We start from the raw sequence: 19,174 nt of genomic DNA, 5'->3' as shown, positions 1-19,174 counted from the left end.
CTTAATTATTTGTATTCATTACGCAAATTGAAATCAATTTATCACATATTTACAGCTCTCTGTCTAATCAAACTGCTTGAATTTCCCCTCTAAGTTGCATAGTACATACATTGTCAATATACTAAGAAACTATACATTGATGGCCACAATGGTAAGATTTTATTATCCCCGGCTTATTACATTTCTCGGATTTTGATTGGCTAATGGCCGTCGTTATAAAAACCCATAGCCCGGGTGTTGCTTACCCATATACCCGGATGTTGCTACCCATTACCCCGCGGAACGTCACGCGCGTTTTCCTTAGTTCCGTGGTTGTTCCCAGTGAAAAGTTAATTTCTGTAAATTATCCATGAAATCTGTAATTAAATATGTAATCCACTAACGATTTAATCCTATTATGCGGATCATTGGCATTCATTTTAGTAAATGCATCACTTGGCTACCACGTCGTAAATCATGTTTGTCAATGAACAGGACTTCTAACCTAGATATGCAAATGACCTATTCTATCAATCGTAACTCCGTCGAAGAATGAGTATAACGAAATCAGAGATCTATAGTTTAATTAGATTGGCAAATGACCCACGTTGACGTCACACCGTCTATGACATAACGCTTGCGACAATTAGCGCCAAATTTGATTTATTCTAGTTTCTCTGTCTCTGGATTAAAAACGTCTTATATTTGACCACCTGTAGGATTCTACAAAAGGTAGTACATATATATCCGTAGATATGGGTATTTTATCGTAGATAACTTGTACTGTATTGTATTCAATGTATAATATACAAAAATAAATCAAATTTCCAAATTTCAATAAAACTTTTTCAAATAATAAAAAAAACGTTGCTTTCACGTAACACTTTGTGCTTGAATTTCCCTAGAAATCGCCCAATATGGACTAAGACCGGGGATAAATTCGTTATCACGTTCATATCCGTAGTTTTTAACACCACTCTGTACACCCTTCGGATATTATATTGTATTGTAATCAATGTATAATGAGAACAATAAGTGCCACTGGCTATTTTGAAATTTTTGTCCTAAATACGATTAATATAAGTAGTTTTCACAATAATTTTTACAATTGCATATTATAAAAATCATTGGTTTTCAAAGATATATTTACAAGACAGGATTGTAAGTAACTATACATGATGAATGACCACAAAGGACATTTCCTTGTGTTGTGATCACTGTATATTATGAACAATAAGTGTCACTAGCTATATATTTTAGAAAGAAATGTTGTGTTCTAAAATTAATTACTGTAATTAGTGTATCAAAATGACTTTTAAAAATCTTACTGTTAAATTCTTTGTTTTCAAAAATTTATTCGAAAGAGAAGAAATTATAAAAAAAAATCAGAAAATTATTGTTCTCAGTTAAATGCATATCTTATTATTGTTGGCATTCATGTAGTTACTTAGTACACAGAAAAAGTATTTACTATGAAACTTTATATGAATCGAAATTCACGCAATATGAAAGGACGTGATTTTTAAAATATTCTTGAAAAAAAATTATGTCGCATAAAATGATGATAATGGCGAACAATTTGATTAAATTCACCTTCTTAAGCCCCGAGCACTTAACTTTATAGTATATACCATAAAATGTACATGTCACGATGGATTTTTATATCGTTTTGATAAAACCTGGAAAAGTGAAGACCTTTCATGGAGATGTACCAATAAAAACTGTAATGTAAGAATCAATAGAGCTACACATATTTTTCCATCAGAAAAAATAACATATATCACCCACCTGATGACAGAATAATTAAGCGACATCAACTAAGAGTGTTTTCCGAACAGAAGAATGGTGACGACCTTACGCAGAGACCATTACAGATAATTCAAGCTGAATTAAAATATGACGTAGACGAAGATTCTCTCCATCCCTGTGTTAAATGCTATGTACAGAAAAAGAAGAAAATCTGACACAAATTTTTTGAAGTCAAGGGAAGATGTTCACACACTCTTTGAAGGTATCCAGTACATAACACAACACCAGAAAATGTTCTCCAAGTGAACAATTGGGAGAACAGGTTTGTTATGCCCCACCTACGATAATAGAGGGGCATTATGTTTTTCGGTCTGTGCGTCCGTTCGTTCGTCCGTCCGTTCGTTCGTCCGTCTGTCCCGCTTCAGGTTAAAGTTTTTAGTCAAGGTAGTTTTTGATGAAGTTGAAGTCAAATCAACTTGAAACATAGTACACATGTTCCCTATGATATGATCTTTCTAATTTTAATGCCAAATTAGAGTTTTGACACCAATTTCACGGTCCACTGAACATAGAAAATGATAGTGCGAGTGGGGCATCCGTGTACTATGGACACATTCTTGTTTTATCATGTTTTCATGTTCGACACAGAAAGCTTGTGTTATGTTGAAGAAATTCTAATATTTGGAACATTCAAATTTTGCTCTGAAATATTCAAGCAACTTTATATACCATTAAAAAGATAAAGGAGGAGGGAGGTAAAAACAAAACCCACCAAATCTCAAATGTTATGTAAAGATAAAAAAGGGCAAATGTCCTATTAAAAGGCGCAAACTGTTCACGCTGTATTATCATGATTATATCCAGTGGCTTTTCGATATACAATTTAGTTCATTTTCTAGTGAGAATAATACTACATAAGAGTTAAAAAAAAACCAACCAAACAACCAGCAAATTTAATGAGTACTGGATCGTTTAAGATTGACGATACTGCAAAGAAAAAAAAAAAAATAAATTAAGTCTTAAAACTTGTGCATATATACTGATAAAAGAAGACAAAACAATATCGTAAATCAGAATATAGACTTCATATCACTATTTTGTTTTCCTTCAAATTATTGTATTATTGCATTTTGAAAAAAAAGAAGATTGATATATTAATACACGAGCACACATTTTTTTCAAGCATGATTTCTCATTTTTTCCCCCTCATAATGGGCTAGGTGAGCACTTCAATCACTGGTCGTCCCTCGACGTCGTTGTCTTAAACCTTTCAAACCTCCCTTCTGTAACCACTAGACAAAAAAGAATTAATGTTTTTGGTTAATTATTTTGTATTCCGAATTTAAATTTCGCTACTTCACTTAATGGAGTCGCAAATTTAACCCTTAACCAAAATTTGTTATTATTTAAAAAAGTCTTGCAAAAGTGAACGTCGGGCGAGATTAAGCCGACTGAGATCATTTATACACCAATGGTTGACTAAGGTATAGAACTATGGACCCCGGAATTAATATAAGGCGTCCATTTGCATCTGCAGGATGCATAAATACAAAGATACGTCGGGTAGAAATGAAGATGGTAAATCCGACGTGTACCACGAGTGACACACACTCTGCACGTTATACAACTCTTGCAACACCTTATGAGGGGTCCGTAGGTGGCCTCTTTCGAACCATGATTTCTGTTCTTTACCAACTCACCATCTTTTTCAAAGTGGGGGTCTAAATTTCCAGCTCTTCAGCCCGGTCGACCCACATTGTAGACCTACCAATTGGAATAATGCGACTTTGTTTTCGTCTTTGTAATGAATTTGGATGAAATGATTGTCAATGGACACAAACAGTGATCATTCATCAATCAATTAATCAATCGACCAATGTACTATGCGAAATCAATATTAAAACATAAGTACGTGAATTCAAATCAGGCGTGAAAAGGTTTTTTAAGATTTAAGAGTTTATTTCTGTCATCCATATATTTATGCCTAATGTAAAAAGAGTTTACAAAATGATCAAATTGTCAAAATAACTATGCATATCCTTTTTTCTTCTTTCGATGTGACGTTTTTATAAATATTAGCCCAAACTTTTACGTTAGAAGAAGAACATTTTATTTTTATTTTTGTTTAGTTTGAAGAAAATCATTAAGTTACACATTTGGTACACAGAAATAAATTAACCTGTAATTTTTAACTGAAAAACAAAATCTATAGTTCTATTACAAAATTACAAGATACCAGAACATTTGATGTACCATATACGCATTTTAAACAATTATCATCAATGGTGCTAAAGAACAAACATAGGAAATATTATTTTACCTCTTTTGTTAATAACACGATCACTTATTATTTTGCAATGATTGTCGACAAAAGGTGAAAAATCATATACTACTTATCGAAATTAGGGATGAACAAATTTTGTATGTTAAAGCAATCAAATGAAAAAAGTACATCGTTTTGTTTTTCATTAATCAGTTCTGTTCTACACTTACATGTTAAGTAAAATCCAATCAGATGAATGAGAACAATCTATACATGTGACGAGTTTAAATTACGGTTTACGTCTTTCACCACATACATATTAACTTTTTTTTTTCTATTTGAAATTTATCTAGAGCTAATCGAGTAATGGTTAAATGGGCATTAGCTGCGATTTAGATAAAAAATAATGTTTGATATTTTTTTGGTTTTAAACATTTATAAAACGGAATATTGAAAGAATATTTCGCTATTAGCAGTCAGTTTGGTTCAAATTGGTCAAAACAAACTTCAAAATTCGATGGTATAGGATTTGCTTTCAAGTCATTAATTCAACTTCTTTTGAATCCATATTCATGCTACCTAAATTTTAGCCGTAGCTGGAGATGGGTTACGCACTTGCTAAGCCTTTTCAGTAATATAAAAAGAATGTCAACATTGAAAAGTGGAGCCATTAGGAAGAAAAAATATCGTTTACTGAGTAGGCCCACAGAAAATCTTATACAGGTTAAACAGCGATTTACATTAAAAATATTCGATTAAATGAAATAAGACAAACCTAGAAAACTCGTGAATATATGATTGCACGTGTCTAAAATTTTCCCGTCTATTTATATTTATGTGTACATCGGATCATATCACCATCGGAAGTCTTTGGAGGTTATTTCGATGGTTAATTAGATGGCGTCTAGTCTAAAATGGAATAGGAACCAATGACAGGATACCAGTCTAGTACCCACAAATGAAGTCCCTTAAGAATTTGAAAACGGTTATTGAATAGTTGCAACAAAATGACTTTTTACTGTCCATGATTACTACGACAATGTGCATGTGTGGTCCAACCATTGGTCTGTGTTATATAGACCGGTCGATAATTTATTAGATAAATACAATACAAACGAAAGGAAAGCCCAACGGCCTGATTTATACTAGAACAATAAACAAAAAGCATTTATGACAGACAGAAAACAACGACTTCCTTTTCATTAAATGGTCCTGAAATTGGACTGTCACTTAACGAATGAGGCTGGATTAAACATGTTATTAACCGATAACCATCTCCTTCTAACCTGGTAACATACTGTAAAAATCAGTTGGAAAATGCTTGAATCATCAGATCGGTATTTGTCATAAAACGACTAACAAAGATTACTTAAAGCTCATTCAATTAAATCAACTTATAGCAGAAACACTCATCAAAGTTACTAGGCTTACAGTTGTGACGCGCGTTTTTTCTATAAAAGACTCATCAGTGAAACTCGAAAAAAAACAAACTTAAAAAGGCCAAAAAAGTACGAAATTGAAAAGCATTGAGGACCAACAATTGCGAAAGGTTTTGCAAAATACGGCTAAGGTAATTAGTTTGTGCGTATATATCTCGAACTTGATATGATAGTCCAGGACTTGCGTTTCCTATCATTATTCCCCGATAGAGTTGCTGCTAACAAGGGAGCTATTAAACCAATAATTCCAAGTAGTGAAGTTGGACTCATCTCTTCGAAAATTTTACGGACGACATCACGAGTTGGTGGACCGTTAGGGAATATCTGTTTCATAGATGACAACGGATATGTTCCAATCGTCGTAACTACAATCCGGTCCTCCTCTCCCCCGAATGTGACCTACTGAATTAGACTCAGCAGCGGGTTTGTACTTACATGAGCATCACGACGATTGTCACATGTGAAGCAGGATCTGCTTACCCTTCCGGTGCATCCCCCCGGTTTATAGTGGGGTTTGTGTTGCTCAGTCTTTAGTTTTCTCTGGAGTGTTTTGTGTACTGTTGTGTGACTTTTCGTCGTTTATCGTTTTTTTTTGCCATGGCATTATCACTTTGTTTTCGACCTATGAGTTTGAATAAACATTTGGTATCTTCCGCCTTTTTAAGACTTGACTTTGGATTAAAGATTAAATTCCTGTGCTTTTTGTAATACTTTTATATGAAAATATGCGTGTTTAGATCTAGACTTAAAGCCCAATCTCTTTGATTTAATAGGTTCAACACTATTTGTGTATCCATTTTGAAGTACTGGTTTCGAAGATACTAATTAAGTGGTTTCAAGTTTATTAGCAACTTGTCTTTCGTTGACTGATATTTTTTTTCTATTGTTCCTTTTTTCAATAGTGAACTTATTTTCTAAATTTATAATATCTTGACTTTTTCTACTGACTACGTATACTGTTTTTATATTCCCGGAAAATTAGGTTTTTGCAGAACTCTAGTTTGGAACCCACTTTTACAGTTGACAGAACCCATGCACTGATTATGAGTTATCTGCTCCCATTCTTGGAAACAATATTTTTAACCCCTATTCACTTTTTTCACCTTGTCATTTAAATTTTCCCTACGATTTGCTTCCTCTGCTGTTGCTAGAACCTCCCGCATACTTTGGGGTCCGAAAAGACTGAATTTCAGTTGTAGCCTTACTATATGCATAACATTTTTCTAAGACGGTTTATTGTTAAAATTCGGCTTAAGTCGGCGTTGTCAGTTTATTTTCGACTTATGAGTTTGAATGTCCCTTTGGTATCTTTCGCCCTTCTTTTACTACCCCTTTTTGAAATTGCCTTTGAGTTCTGTAATTTTGTTATACCTTTATTTCATTGTTAATGTGAGGATGTTGACTTACGTATAGAAATTAAAGATGAGTGTCGACTGAGGACAAAACTTTACGACGACAAACAATGATTTCTGCATAACAATTGTGAACTTTTTATTTCTAGGTAGCAACACTCCAGCAACGCATGCATATGGAGTATATATCTGCTCGGTATAACGACACTGCAGAGTTGGGTCCTCAATGCTCTTCAACTTTGTTCTTTAATTGGCTTTTCAACCTTTTTTTAGTAGACAAAACGCGCGTCTTGCCTACAAAATTATAATCCTTGTATCTTTGATGGTTTTTTTTTCTATCATGATTTCCTTTATAAAGTGTTGCTGGTTACAAGTGAGAGGTTTAGCTAGCTATAAAACCAGGTTTAATCCACCATTTTCTAGACTACATAAGGAAATACCAGTACCAAGTCAGGAATATGACAGTTGTTTTCCATTCGTTTGAGCAGTTGATTTTTCCATTTGATAAGGAACTTTCCGTTTTAAATGTTTTGAATTTTGGAGTTCGGTATTTTTGTTATTTTACTTTTTTAAACCAACAGTTCCAAGCGGTGATGTTGAAGTGATCCCTTCGAAAATGTTTCTCGAATGTGATTGCACCAAATTATTCATCATGGCACCATATTTTTCAACGAGTTTGTACTTATAGGAGAAACACAACGGTTTTAAAATGTTGATCAGGATCGTCCTAGCCTATCAAAGCACCTGAGTTCACGACCGTTTTTTATGAGGTTCGTTTTGCTCAGTCTTTAGTTTTCTTTGTTGTGTTTTGTATACTTTTGTTTGTCTTTCGTTCTTTTCTTCTTTTTTTTTTTACGACTAATGACTTTGAATATTCCTTTGGTATCTTCCGTCTCTCTGTTTATAGATAATCGGTTAGTATTTCTTACATTAGAACTGTAATGTATAAGTGACGTATACCATTACCATGATTACCAACTGATGTAAAGAATTCACTTTTATGCAAAAATAAAACACTGATTTACATTGTTTATTTTAGAAGTAATACCAACGAAGCAGTTCTTTGATCTTTGTAGTACTTTCTGGAATGAAAACAACTGAAAGTTAGTTTGAGGTTAAATGAATTATAACATTAATAGTTCACGTTTGTATCCTGCTTCACATTATTGCATATTAACGGGATAAACGTTAACATATTGAATATACTTATAATTGTTATCAAGTTGATGTGCACACATTAGAGTATTGCTGACGTCAATGCTAGGGCATTGGTCCAGTTGTAAATTGTGAGCTTGTATTCATCTATTGTAGAACTCAAGCAACTTTCAAAAAGATGCAAAATAAAGGCAACAGTAGTATACCGTTGTTCAATAGTCATAAATAGATTAAGCGAAAACAAAACAGCAATAAAAGTATTTCATAAGTCTTTTGTCTCATTAACAACTTTGCCTTTCTAGTTTGTAAGTAAAGGTATTCTTCTTTTCGGCAGTCTTGTTTCAAATCTGAATGAGATGTTGGTGTCAAGGGTACATAATAAAGGTAATTCTTTAAGATTTGTTTTGCGCATCTAAATAACTTATCATTTTTAAGTGGCAAGACCTTCTGTTGAAAACCCCTTCATGTATGTCTATGATTATTCCTTCAATAGAGGATTAAAAAAATAAGTCTTTCCTGGCAAATCGTCATTAAAGAAGAGAAGTACGCACAACTGTATTTAGTGTTTTTCAGGTTGGTTCTTATACTCATCGGCAGGTCGTTACATGTAGTAGGAGACTTGTTTTGGTTTCCAAAGGTCGTGCGATCGGTACATGTTGTACTATACACTTACTTTCAGGCTTTATCTAGTAGAAGTTTGCAAATGGGCACTTGCAAAAGAAAAGAGACAGAAGATCACAAGGGGACACTCAAAACTCACAAGTCGAATATAAACTGTTAACGTTAAACGATAAAAAGTTGAACAAGTCCACAGAGCACTACATAGAAAACTAAAGACTGAGCAATACGAACCCCACAAAAAACCGGTGTGAATTCATGTTCTCTGGAAGGGTAAGCTGTTTATATTCCATGTGTGGCATCACTGATACAAATGTCCAAAGGTTGTCGTGTAAAATAGTAAGCAGTACGGCACTTACGAAAGTCGGAAGGTCGTTATTTAAAAATGTCCCCACTTGCAAGTTTGCAATTTGGTGATTTAAAAATCAATGTTTATATTGATGGCAAATTTGAACAGCCACTAGATCAGTAGTCAATTATAGAACTTATCAAATCTCCTGGTAATATTTACTTTTCTCAAATAACACTTTAGCATGTTATAAGTAAACAATTAATTTCATTGGATCAGTATATGTAAAGGAAAGCTAAGGAGGACTGACATAATTGTATTTTATTTTTGCCTTTTTTTGTCCGTTTGATTATGTTAATATTAAAACGAAACTTACAAAAATACTTGTACCGAGCTTTAAATCCTTTCCTTGTCTTTCCAGAAAATGTTCTGAAGTTTATCAACATAAATCGTGTAGTGGATTTAAATGTAAGTTTTGGTCTGCTGTAACAACAGTATCTGTAATAGATTTCGAACAATCATATGTTTAATGTTTATTTGAGAACGGTTCCGGAAAGAATTGGAAGGCAGAATAAAACAAAATAATATTGTAATGATTAATTTCGAATATAATTCGTCCATCAGGTTTAATAATGAGTACATTCTGAAGTTTGCATCTCTACACGTAAAATTTGAAATACAAAGTTCTTACTTTTCTGGAATTTATTTCACTAACAGGGAAAACATTCAAAAGTAGTGTAAACCTACTGTAAGTTGAACATTAAAAAGTCTAAATGATTCACATTAAAGAGGTCAAGAGTTAAAATCAAAACTTTATTCAGCGCTAAGCACTGTTTTTGAAAACAGATTTAATTTGTTTAATATCGTAAAGTTTCATTTTTTGGAAAAAATAATGTATACAAAAAATATTTTTAATCAACACAAATAAATTTGTAGCTGAAAGAAAAGCATGTTAACTTCAAACAGAAATTTGATGTTGATTACGAATGTCTTTAAGTTGCTCGATAAATTTTTAAGAAAATAAAATAAAATCACAAAATGAAAACACACACAAATACCTGTCATACTATAAATATTGGTAAAAATTGGAAGTTTTTTAAAAGCATTGACCTGATGCGAGATAAATTCATAGTAACGTGGTTCTTTTTTTCTCACTACAACTAAACCAGATGAGATGGCGTTAGCTTGGATGCGCAAGATGAAGAAATAGAATTATTGCTTGAAGTAATAGTATAAGAACACTTTTTTCAAATGTACTGTACAAAAATTAAAACCAACCAAAAAAATAAATGAAAAGAAAAATAAATATAAATAAAGAAATAATTAAAGAAAACAGGAAGTCCAAATAGAATTTTTTTGAAAGTTTTTGGTTTTTGTCGAGCCTGCGACTTCTGTCGCAGAAAGCGAGACATAGGGATAGTGATCCGGTGGCGGCCACGGAATCGTTAACAAACTTCTTAAAAGCTAAATATTTCAGAAGGTAGAAGTTTTGGATCCTTCATACTTTGTATATGGATGTCTTATGCTATGAAGTTTACGTCTGTTATAAGTCCATTGTCCTTGACCTCATTTTCATGGTTCAGTGACTACTTGAAAAAAAAAGTTAAGATTTCTAGTATTCTTAATTTCTCTCTTATTATGAGTAATAGGATAACTATATTTGGTATAAAAAGTAAAATCACAAAAATACTGAACTCCTAGTATGTGCGTATCTTGCAAGGTCTTAATGCCTGTCAGACAGTTTTCGCTTGACCTCGACCTCATTTCATGGATCAGTGAACAATGTTTAGTTTTCTAGGGCAAGTCCATATCTCAGATACTATAAGCAATAGGTCTACTATATTTGGTGTATAGAATGATTGTAAGGTGTACATGTCCAACTGTCAGTTGTCATCTGACCTTGACCTCATTTTCATGGTTCAGTGGTTAAAGTTAAGTTTTTGTGTTTTGGTCTGTTTTTCTAATACTGTATACAATAACTATATTTGGTGTATGAAAATATTTTACGATGTACATGTCAGTCTGGCAGGTTTTATTTGACCTTGACCTCATTTTTATGGTTCATTGCTCAATGTAAAGTTTTTGTGTTTTGGTCTGTTTTTCTTAAACTATGAACAATAGCTCAACTATATTTGGTGTATGGAATGATTGTAAGGTGTATATGTCTGTCTGGCAGTTATCATCTGACCTTGACCTCATTGTCATGGTTCATTGGTCAATGTTAAGTTTTCCTGGTTAAGTTTGTTTCTTAGATACTATATGCAATAGGTCAACTATATTAAAAGCATGTAATGATTGTAAGGTGTGCATGTCTGTCTGGCAGGGTTCATCTGACCTTGACCTCATTTTCATGGTTCAATGATCAATGTTAAGTTTTCCTGGTAAAGTTTGTTTCTTAGATACTATGTGCAATAGGTCAACTATATTTAAAGCATAGAATGATTGTAAGGTGTACATGTCTGTCTGGCAGAATTTATCTGACCTTGACCTCATTTTTTTGGTTCTTTGCTAAATATAAAGTTTCCATGGTTTGGTCTGTTTCTTGTATACTATAAGCAATAGATCAACTATATTTGTTGTATGGAATGATTTTAAGGTGTACATGTATTTCTGGCTTGGTTTATCTGACCCTGACCTCATTTTATATGATCATGTTAAGTTTATGTGATAATTGTAGTAAAACTTTACATATAGGAATATCAGCATAAAATCAATGGTCAGTAAAGCAGACGAGACATTTAAGCGTGTTCACTCTTGTTCTCTTCTAGCGGTCATTTCTAAACTATATGTACGAATACTTTGAAAAATATGAAACCTGTATATTTTTTTATTTATACTTTTTAATTGGAAAACACTGTTACTGCTATAGATTGATTGATTGATTGTTGGTTGCTTAACGCCCAGTGCCAAATATTTCATGCATGTTCATGCTATGGAAATAAAGTTGTCTCTATCAATGCGTAAGAATAAGGTAAAAACATTGATACAAATGCAAACTGCAAGCAACAAGTTGGTGCGTTTTTTGTATGAATAACAAAAAAGTAAAATAACAAAAATACCGAACTGCAAGGAAAATTCAAAACGGAAAGTCCCTTATCAAATGGCAAAATCAAAAGCCCAAACACATCAAACGAATGGAAAACAACTGTCATATTCCTGACTTGGTACAGGCATTTCCTTATGTAGAAAATGGTGTTTGCCTCCATATAGTTTAGGGTTTAATGTACATTTGTCATTCCATATTTTGTTCATTAACCAGATCTTATAACTGATTGAATTACCAAAGGTTATTGAACTAAATTTTTGAGTAATATTTTTAAATTATTCAAATCGTTTACAAACTAAACTATATATACTATCCACTTTTCATGAAAGTGATCAATCTTTCCAGATTTAAAAACTAACACTGCTATAAGAGTCAATTCAGATAAATTTAAAGGAGAGTCAGCAATATTGATTTCTGTACACATCATTTGTATATAGATATAATGACTGATTGAAAGAAAATTGGTTAACACATGCATCATTTATCATGTAACTATCAGATAGGGTATACAATATATGGTTATGTATGAATAGTCGGATAAAGTTTCAGTAGCATTTTTACATGTTATACAAATTTGAGTTTACTTTAGTAAACTGTACATATTACTTTTGTATTGTGATCAGTTATTATTTTCTCTCACTTGATTGGTTAAATGCTGCGGTCGCCTTATTTGATTGTATCCTAAAATTATTTACAACTAAAGACGACAACTCATCAATAGATATGCAAGAAAAGAATGCTTACCTTTATCTTGTGATTACCATGTACCCAATTGACAGGCCTATTTTTTAATTTTTTTTATCTACTCACCTATACTACTAAAATAACGAGGTCAAATTTTTTAGCCGGCGTGACGTAAAGAACAACGAATCGAAGAAATCAACTTTATATATAACTAATATAGGACAATGGTGTTGATTAAAAAATTACACCACTTCAGGCCCTTTTGGTTTCCACATAATTAATATTACCAATAATTAACAAGTTCCGGGTCGAATCCGAATCCGATACCGATACCAATAGTATATGTTACATGTAGTTTCCGGTTGTAGTAAGAAAACCAGGACGGGTTCAAACAGAAAGATTTTAAAAGCAGAGAAAACTGTGCATCTTATAATCATCATGACTATCCAGTCTAAAATTAAGGCGTAGGTACTTTAATTCAGTCGCGGACCCGTGTCGCGGGTGTGTTCTAGTTCTAACGAAATTTTTAATGTTATGCATCTGATCTGCACTATCATTTGCAATACAGTCAAAAATATAATTATGTGAGAATTCTTTTTAATCATATACAACACAGGCAACATTGACACAGATTGTAAAGAACATCGAATATCAAATAACCACCCTGTGGTCTCATTGTAGAGTAGTTGTCTGTGAATTATGATTTTCATGAGAGAAAAATCTAACATGCTGCTATATCTGAATAAGGAAGACATATCATTACCTAGGACCAGCATCAGACAAACTACTATATCGTACTTCAACATAATCTTTGCAAGAATTGCTGCAACGAAGTCTAAACGTTCCTCGGAACTGAAATCTAACTCGCTTTCCTTTAGGTGCCTACAATTAAAACACAATAATGTTTTAGTTTATCTTATTTTTTACAGAGTTTGAAGAAGAAAAAAAATGTAAAAAAAAAAAATCAATAAAACCAAAAAAAATCTATTCGATAATTAAATATTAAAATAACAAACTCAAGAAGAAACCACCATTCTACTACATTAAGTACTACTAAATCAGTTATACAGTAGTATAAAATACGTTTCAGCTGTATTTTTGGAAAACAGCTACACTAAAAGTAATAAAAAAAACACAGCTGTATACGATTTTGACTTTTATTATAACTCAACACTCATCGTAGATACCAGGATTTAAATTGTGTACGCCAGACGCGCACGCGTTTCGTCTACAAAACTCTCATCAGTGACGCTCGAATCAAAAAAGTTAAAAAGGCCAGATAGAGTACGAATTTGAAGAGCATTGAAGACCCAAAATTACGAAAGGTCTTCCAAATACAGCTAAGGTATCTAATATACATATTTGTAACAAAGAGATTATCGAAAGAACATTATTACCATGTTGTAGTTTGTAAATGGAGATAACTTTAAGATCACATATTTTTTTTTCATTAACTTTAACTTATAAATTTTAAAATACTCGTTGATAGATTAAGAAATTATTTATGCAACTACGGTTCCAACCCCTCAGGCTAAGTTGACCGTAGAGGAATTTGGCATTTTTCGTCTCTTTCGTTTATATAGCTCATACCGTATCGACGTATTTATACATCCCTGACTTTTAAATATCTAGGTTTGTGCGTTCATGATGAAGGTTAATTCGGGAAAACGCTTCAGGCGCACGAAATTTATAAAGTTTTATTTTCATTTAAATACATTTTTCATTCTTAAATCTTTTTGTTTTGTTCTCTTTTGTTTTACTTTTCCTTTTTTGTTGGGTTTGTTATATTTTTTTTTATAAGTTAATGCCTTAGAAAAATATATTATATATCATTTTTTTCTTATTGCTTTCTACAAAATTCGGATAAAACTAATAGCATTTAAGAAGCAACAAACAGAATAAATGAATTTAAAACAGCATGAACTCTAACACAAATCAGTTTTGACGCGAGTTTAAGTTAAATTGTTTTTTTCGTGTTAATTCTTTTGTTGTTATTGTCTTGAAAAACTCAACATAATGGGTGCGAACCAATCGTTTTCTTGAATAAGCTGATTCTTACCGTAATCAACCAGGAACACTCATTAGATGTAGAATATCCAGATGAAGTATATCCAGGAGATGTAAATGATTTATAGGACGACGTAGCACTGAGCGTGATGTCACCACAGGAACTAGAACCTGAAATGCAAAATTTGGTTCCCTTCATTTAGACAATGAAGACATAGAATAGATAAATATAAAAAAAATGTTTATTAATGCTCAAATTATTGCCTTTCTTCAGATACAATTTTCTTTAAAAAAAAATAAAAATAATGGCATGGACTTACCTGGGCGAGATTTTGCAGGACTTGTACAATAACGTCCTGTCAATCCATCAGGACATTTACATTCGGTGCATTTGTTTGGATTCCTGTATCCGCCATTTTTACATTTAGACCACTTCAGACCACCGGAACATTTTGCTGTACAATAATTAAGGAACACTATGTCATAATCAAAGTTTCTCATTTGTAGACGCATCTAGAAATTCTTTGAAATTGTAAATTATATTTTTTCCACATTCTTTTTATAAATTAGATAAAATCAACTGGCTAGCTAGAAAAATTATGAATATAAAGATTTATTTAGTTTATTCAATGGATAGCTGCTTCATTGCCAATCATACCGTAGCTCCTTATTTTTAATTAGATTTTTTTCGGTACATTACACAGTTGTTATGAAGAATATGCCAGTTGTTTTTAATTCGTTCCGTTTGTTAATATAGCCTAACGTTTGTCATTGTACGGATTTATGGAGTTCCCCTTTTTTAATATACCTTAGAGTTTGATATTTTTGTTAACACTTTTTTCAACCATTGTTAACATGTTCTACAAATATGTAGCTGATAGCCTTATTTCTCTACAGAGTTTTGTTCCGTTATTTATTTCGTATCATAGATGAATACAATAAGTTAATGTAAATCATCGTTTTACCTATATAAAATGTTTTTATTGTTTTTCCTAGTTTTTTTTTGGCGGTTCGAATCAGTCATTTTGCTTGCTTCCGTAATTTCAACTTTTCATCGGATATAATTTTATAACAGAACATGCTCATCACACCTGATGTTGCACTACACGTATCATCACATGTGACATGCATACGGATCTAGATGAGGTAAAATTAATGTCTTGCAAGACAATAATGTGTAAGCGAAATTGTTTAGCTGATTTAAACAAAATTTATCAAACCGGATATTTATTCAATATTCTGCTCTTTTATATGCTTGGAAAAGATACTTTAATTTTCAACTTAAACCGTTTAAATTGTAGCTTCTTTATTATTTATTTTATCTTATTAATCATCTATCATGTCATATCTATGCGCTTCTTTTGATATAGGAATTAAGTTTTGTTAGAATCATGTCGTTCAATCATTTGTCAGTTTATTTTGGTATTCATATCAATCAATTAACTGGAATCACCCTGAACGGAAAATATTTATATACTTATCAAAAATACCATTTTGATTCAAACAAATAATAATAATTAAATATTTAACGGTTTTCTGAAAGGAAGTACAGACAATGTGATTTTCATTTGTCAGCATATTCTATAGAGAATTTGAAAATATTTGAGATTGACATCAGATATTTAAGTAAATAAGGTTATTGCACCAAATATTTGTGATATTATACGAGAGATAACATTCACGAATATTTGCACATGGACCATTTGTAGTATGACAAAACTTTTAAAATCTCAAGAACAGCATGTATAACTTCAATCACGTTTTTTATGCAGAATTGCACGAGTACAATGGCTAGTTCCTAAAGGCACATTACATTTTCCTGTAGTGAAGGACATTAAATCTTTAATATAGGTACTTACAATTGCAATAATGAAAATTCGCCGCTTTAGCGTCGTAAAACGAAAGAACTTGACGTTGACCAATTGTTCTATCGTAGTCAGCTTTTCTGGGTATTATAGTCTTCTTTGTTCCAGGAGGTTTGGAGAAAGACTGCAAATGAAATGCGTTAAAATACCACTTGAGAAATGGAACAGACATCGCCACAATAATTACCGATCTTGTGTTGAAAATGTACTTCCAAAGTAAAAGTAAAACTTAATGAATATTGTTTCTGTGATCGACTATTCTCATCTTAAGCTTCAATGCAGTTTTGAAACTGATCTATAGAAGATAGTTGAAACAAAAAAAATATATGAAAATATTTCAATTTTTACTTTATTAATCTAACAACTATGAACAGACTGAAGTTGTCGGACAACGATTGAAGTCACATTCAGGCTAAAATAATGTCTAATATAAGATTGTAACTTTTAAAAAAACATATCTACTAATTTTTTTTAAACGTTGATGCCGTTTACTCCATGAATACAACGTCACTAAAAAAGGGCATTGTGTATATATTAAGTTTAGTTCACGAGATATCGTTTTTGGGGAGGCAGCAAAATACAACTAATAAACTAAAACAAAACATTCATATTATCTTTCACGTTGTGTATCAAGTTACTTACATATGCTCCATAATGCATGAGTGAACTATAGTCATACGGCAGCCCATATGTCCGTGATACACTCCATGGGTACCGGACAAAATTGCCTTTTTTATTTTTTATAATGTTCTTTTCTAAGATATCAACATAAGTTTCACGATCTGGTCTAGATTGTTCGTGCCAAAATCCAATTGCATGACCAATTTCGTGAACAACTATCCCAACCTGTAAATAAATAATGAATATACACATATATAAAAATGTCCACGGTACGTATTCGAAAGTGAAAGGTCCAAAGACGAAGAGTTATAGAAAGATGATCTCCTATACGTTATATATATAATGTTCGTTATAGAAAACACAAAAATGCTTTGTGGGAGAATAGGAAGATACTCTGTGGTAATGCTTACTTGTTAACCCTAGAATCTTCATCTTGTTATACAGCTGATGTCATAAGTATTAACCCATTTCATGTTCCTCCATATTTCCGATTGCCAAGCGATTTCTATTGTTTTCGTCCAGAATAGTAATGAAATACTTGGCAGTTTCCCTCGCTGACCCGAGGAAGCTTATAAGTAACACACGTTTTATCCACAACGAAATCGATATAAATCAGATTGAACCAAAACATAAATCTGAGTTACTACATTTGCAGAGCTAATAACCTTTATTTGGCAACGTCATTTCGTATAGAAAAAGAAAGACTAATCATTTTGAGAACAGAATTGATCTTGTATGTTTTAATGAAGTCATTTCTGCCACATGGTGCATACAATGAATACATTTAACTCTTTCTCGGTTTAGACTTAGACATGTTTCACATAATGAACTTTTACACTTTCTAATTATCTCATTTGAAAAAAAAAAAAATAATAACAAACCATTCGGGAGTTGCAATAGTCATTACCTTTCTGCTACAGCTAATAAATAAATCATACTCTCGTAGACTAAAGAATCAATCAGTACATATTTAGTGTAAAGACTTCATAAACCAGCTCAGAATTCGCATATTTTGTGCACTGCCAACATATAAATAAATAGTAGTGACAGAATGTAGGACTTTAATTTTCATAACTGTATAGCTATATATTTAGTTATGTTTTACTCTATCAAAACAAAATCAATGCTTATAGTTAACAACACTATTCAAAAGGAAGATACATCCGTTCAATGGAAAGACTACTTTTACATCTGCAAAACATTGTACCTCACAGAGCAATAATTTACATACCTTATGACAATTAGATCCAAGATTTATATATTGAAAAAAACGTTTTCTACCAACTTTTGAATTGCACTTTCTGTATAAGAAAAAATGAAAGGTTATGGTGTTAATGTTGTTTATTAAACATCATAATCTAGATATTTATAGTTCTTTATGCAAAGTTAAGACCTTAAAGCTGTTTATTTTGTTTGCCTTATTTTCAAAGAAATATATGAAGTTCTTCTGCGATACAACAGATTACATGTTTATGATGACGAAAGACAATATTAAAATGCAAATTTGAAAAAAAAAAAAAATAAAAGCTCATGATTTACCCCATATCATGTTCCTCCGAATAAATTTAATGCAAGAACTAAGGTTGTCGGATAGTACCTTTAAAGACTGATTTATTATCCTCCGGATGCAATTGACATAGAAAAGTAAAATAATTTCTTAGACCTTTGAAGAAAAGAAAACATGGCATTCACTTTAAAATTGTGATTTAAAAAATTGTGTCGAAGAGTATGAGTATTTGTCACATTTCTACTTTATTTTACCAACTTGAATGGTTAAGAGTCTTTAAATGGCTAAATACAATTTTCATTTCGGGGCCTTTGATACTCTGCTATGCGGTTTGGGTTTTGCTCATTGTTGAAGGCCGTATAGTTCTAACTACTGTGTCATTTGGTCTCTGGTGGAAAGTTGTCTTTATGGCAATTAAAACACATCTTCTTATTTTTATAACACAGAGTCCACATTAAACGATTCCCTCATTGTTTTGTTACCTTGATTTGTCTACTCTTAATCGATTTACGAGATTGAACATCGGAAATCTACTGTCGCATTTATTAATACTAGTAGCATATCGACGTTTCGTAGATACATAAAGGTGTAGACATATTT

General features: G+C 32.1%; 1 protein-coding gene across 1 annotated transcript; it reads right to left on the bottom strand.

Annotated features, from left to right (window-relative positions):
- Positions 1 to 7,801: 7,801 nt before the first annotated feature.
- On the bottom strand, positions 7,802 to 17,279 carry LOC127702656 (zinc metalloproteinase nas-36-like). The gene is made up of 7 exons (XM_052206946.1): positions 17,089 to 17,279; positions 16,441 to 16,570; positions 14,902 to 15,036; positions 14,634 to 14,752; positions 13,338 to 13,456; positions 9,221 to 9,342; positions 7,802 to 7,864 (listed from the first exon to the last, which is right to left on the bottom strand). Coding segments are annotated over exons 1-7 (645 nt in total). The 5' UTR covers positions 17,107 to 17,279; the 3' UTR covers positions 7,802 to 7,862.
- Positions 17,280 to 19,174: the final 1,895 nt, after the last annotated feature.

Source organism: Mytilus californianus, unplaced genomic scaffold, assembly GCF_021869535.1.
Source record: "Mytilus californianus isolate M0D057914Y unplaced genomic scaffold, xbMytCali1.0.p SCAF_5, whole genome shotgun sequence".
Taxonomy (NCBI): Eukaryota; Metazoa; Mollusca; class Bivalvia; order Mytilida; family Mytilidae; genus Mytilus; species Mytilus californianus.
Note: the sequence above shows the minus strand (reverse complement) of the source record. Positions and strands in the feature narration are given on the sequence as shown.

Coding starts and splice junctions, on each gene's coding strand:
- LOC127702656 (XM_052206946.1), bottom strand. Junction 15,037..16,440: donor GAATTTTCATTATTGCAATT/GTAAGTACCTAT, acceptor ATTATTGTACAG/CAAAATGTTCCGGTGGTCTG. Junction 9,343..13,337: donor TTGTCTGATGCTGGTCCTAG/GTAATGATATGT, acceptor AATCTATTACAG/ATACTGTTGTTACAGCAGAC.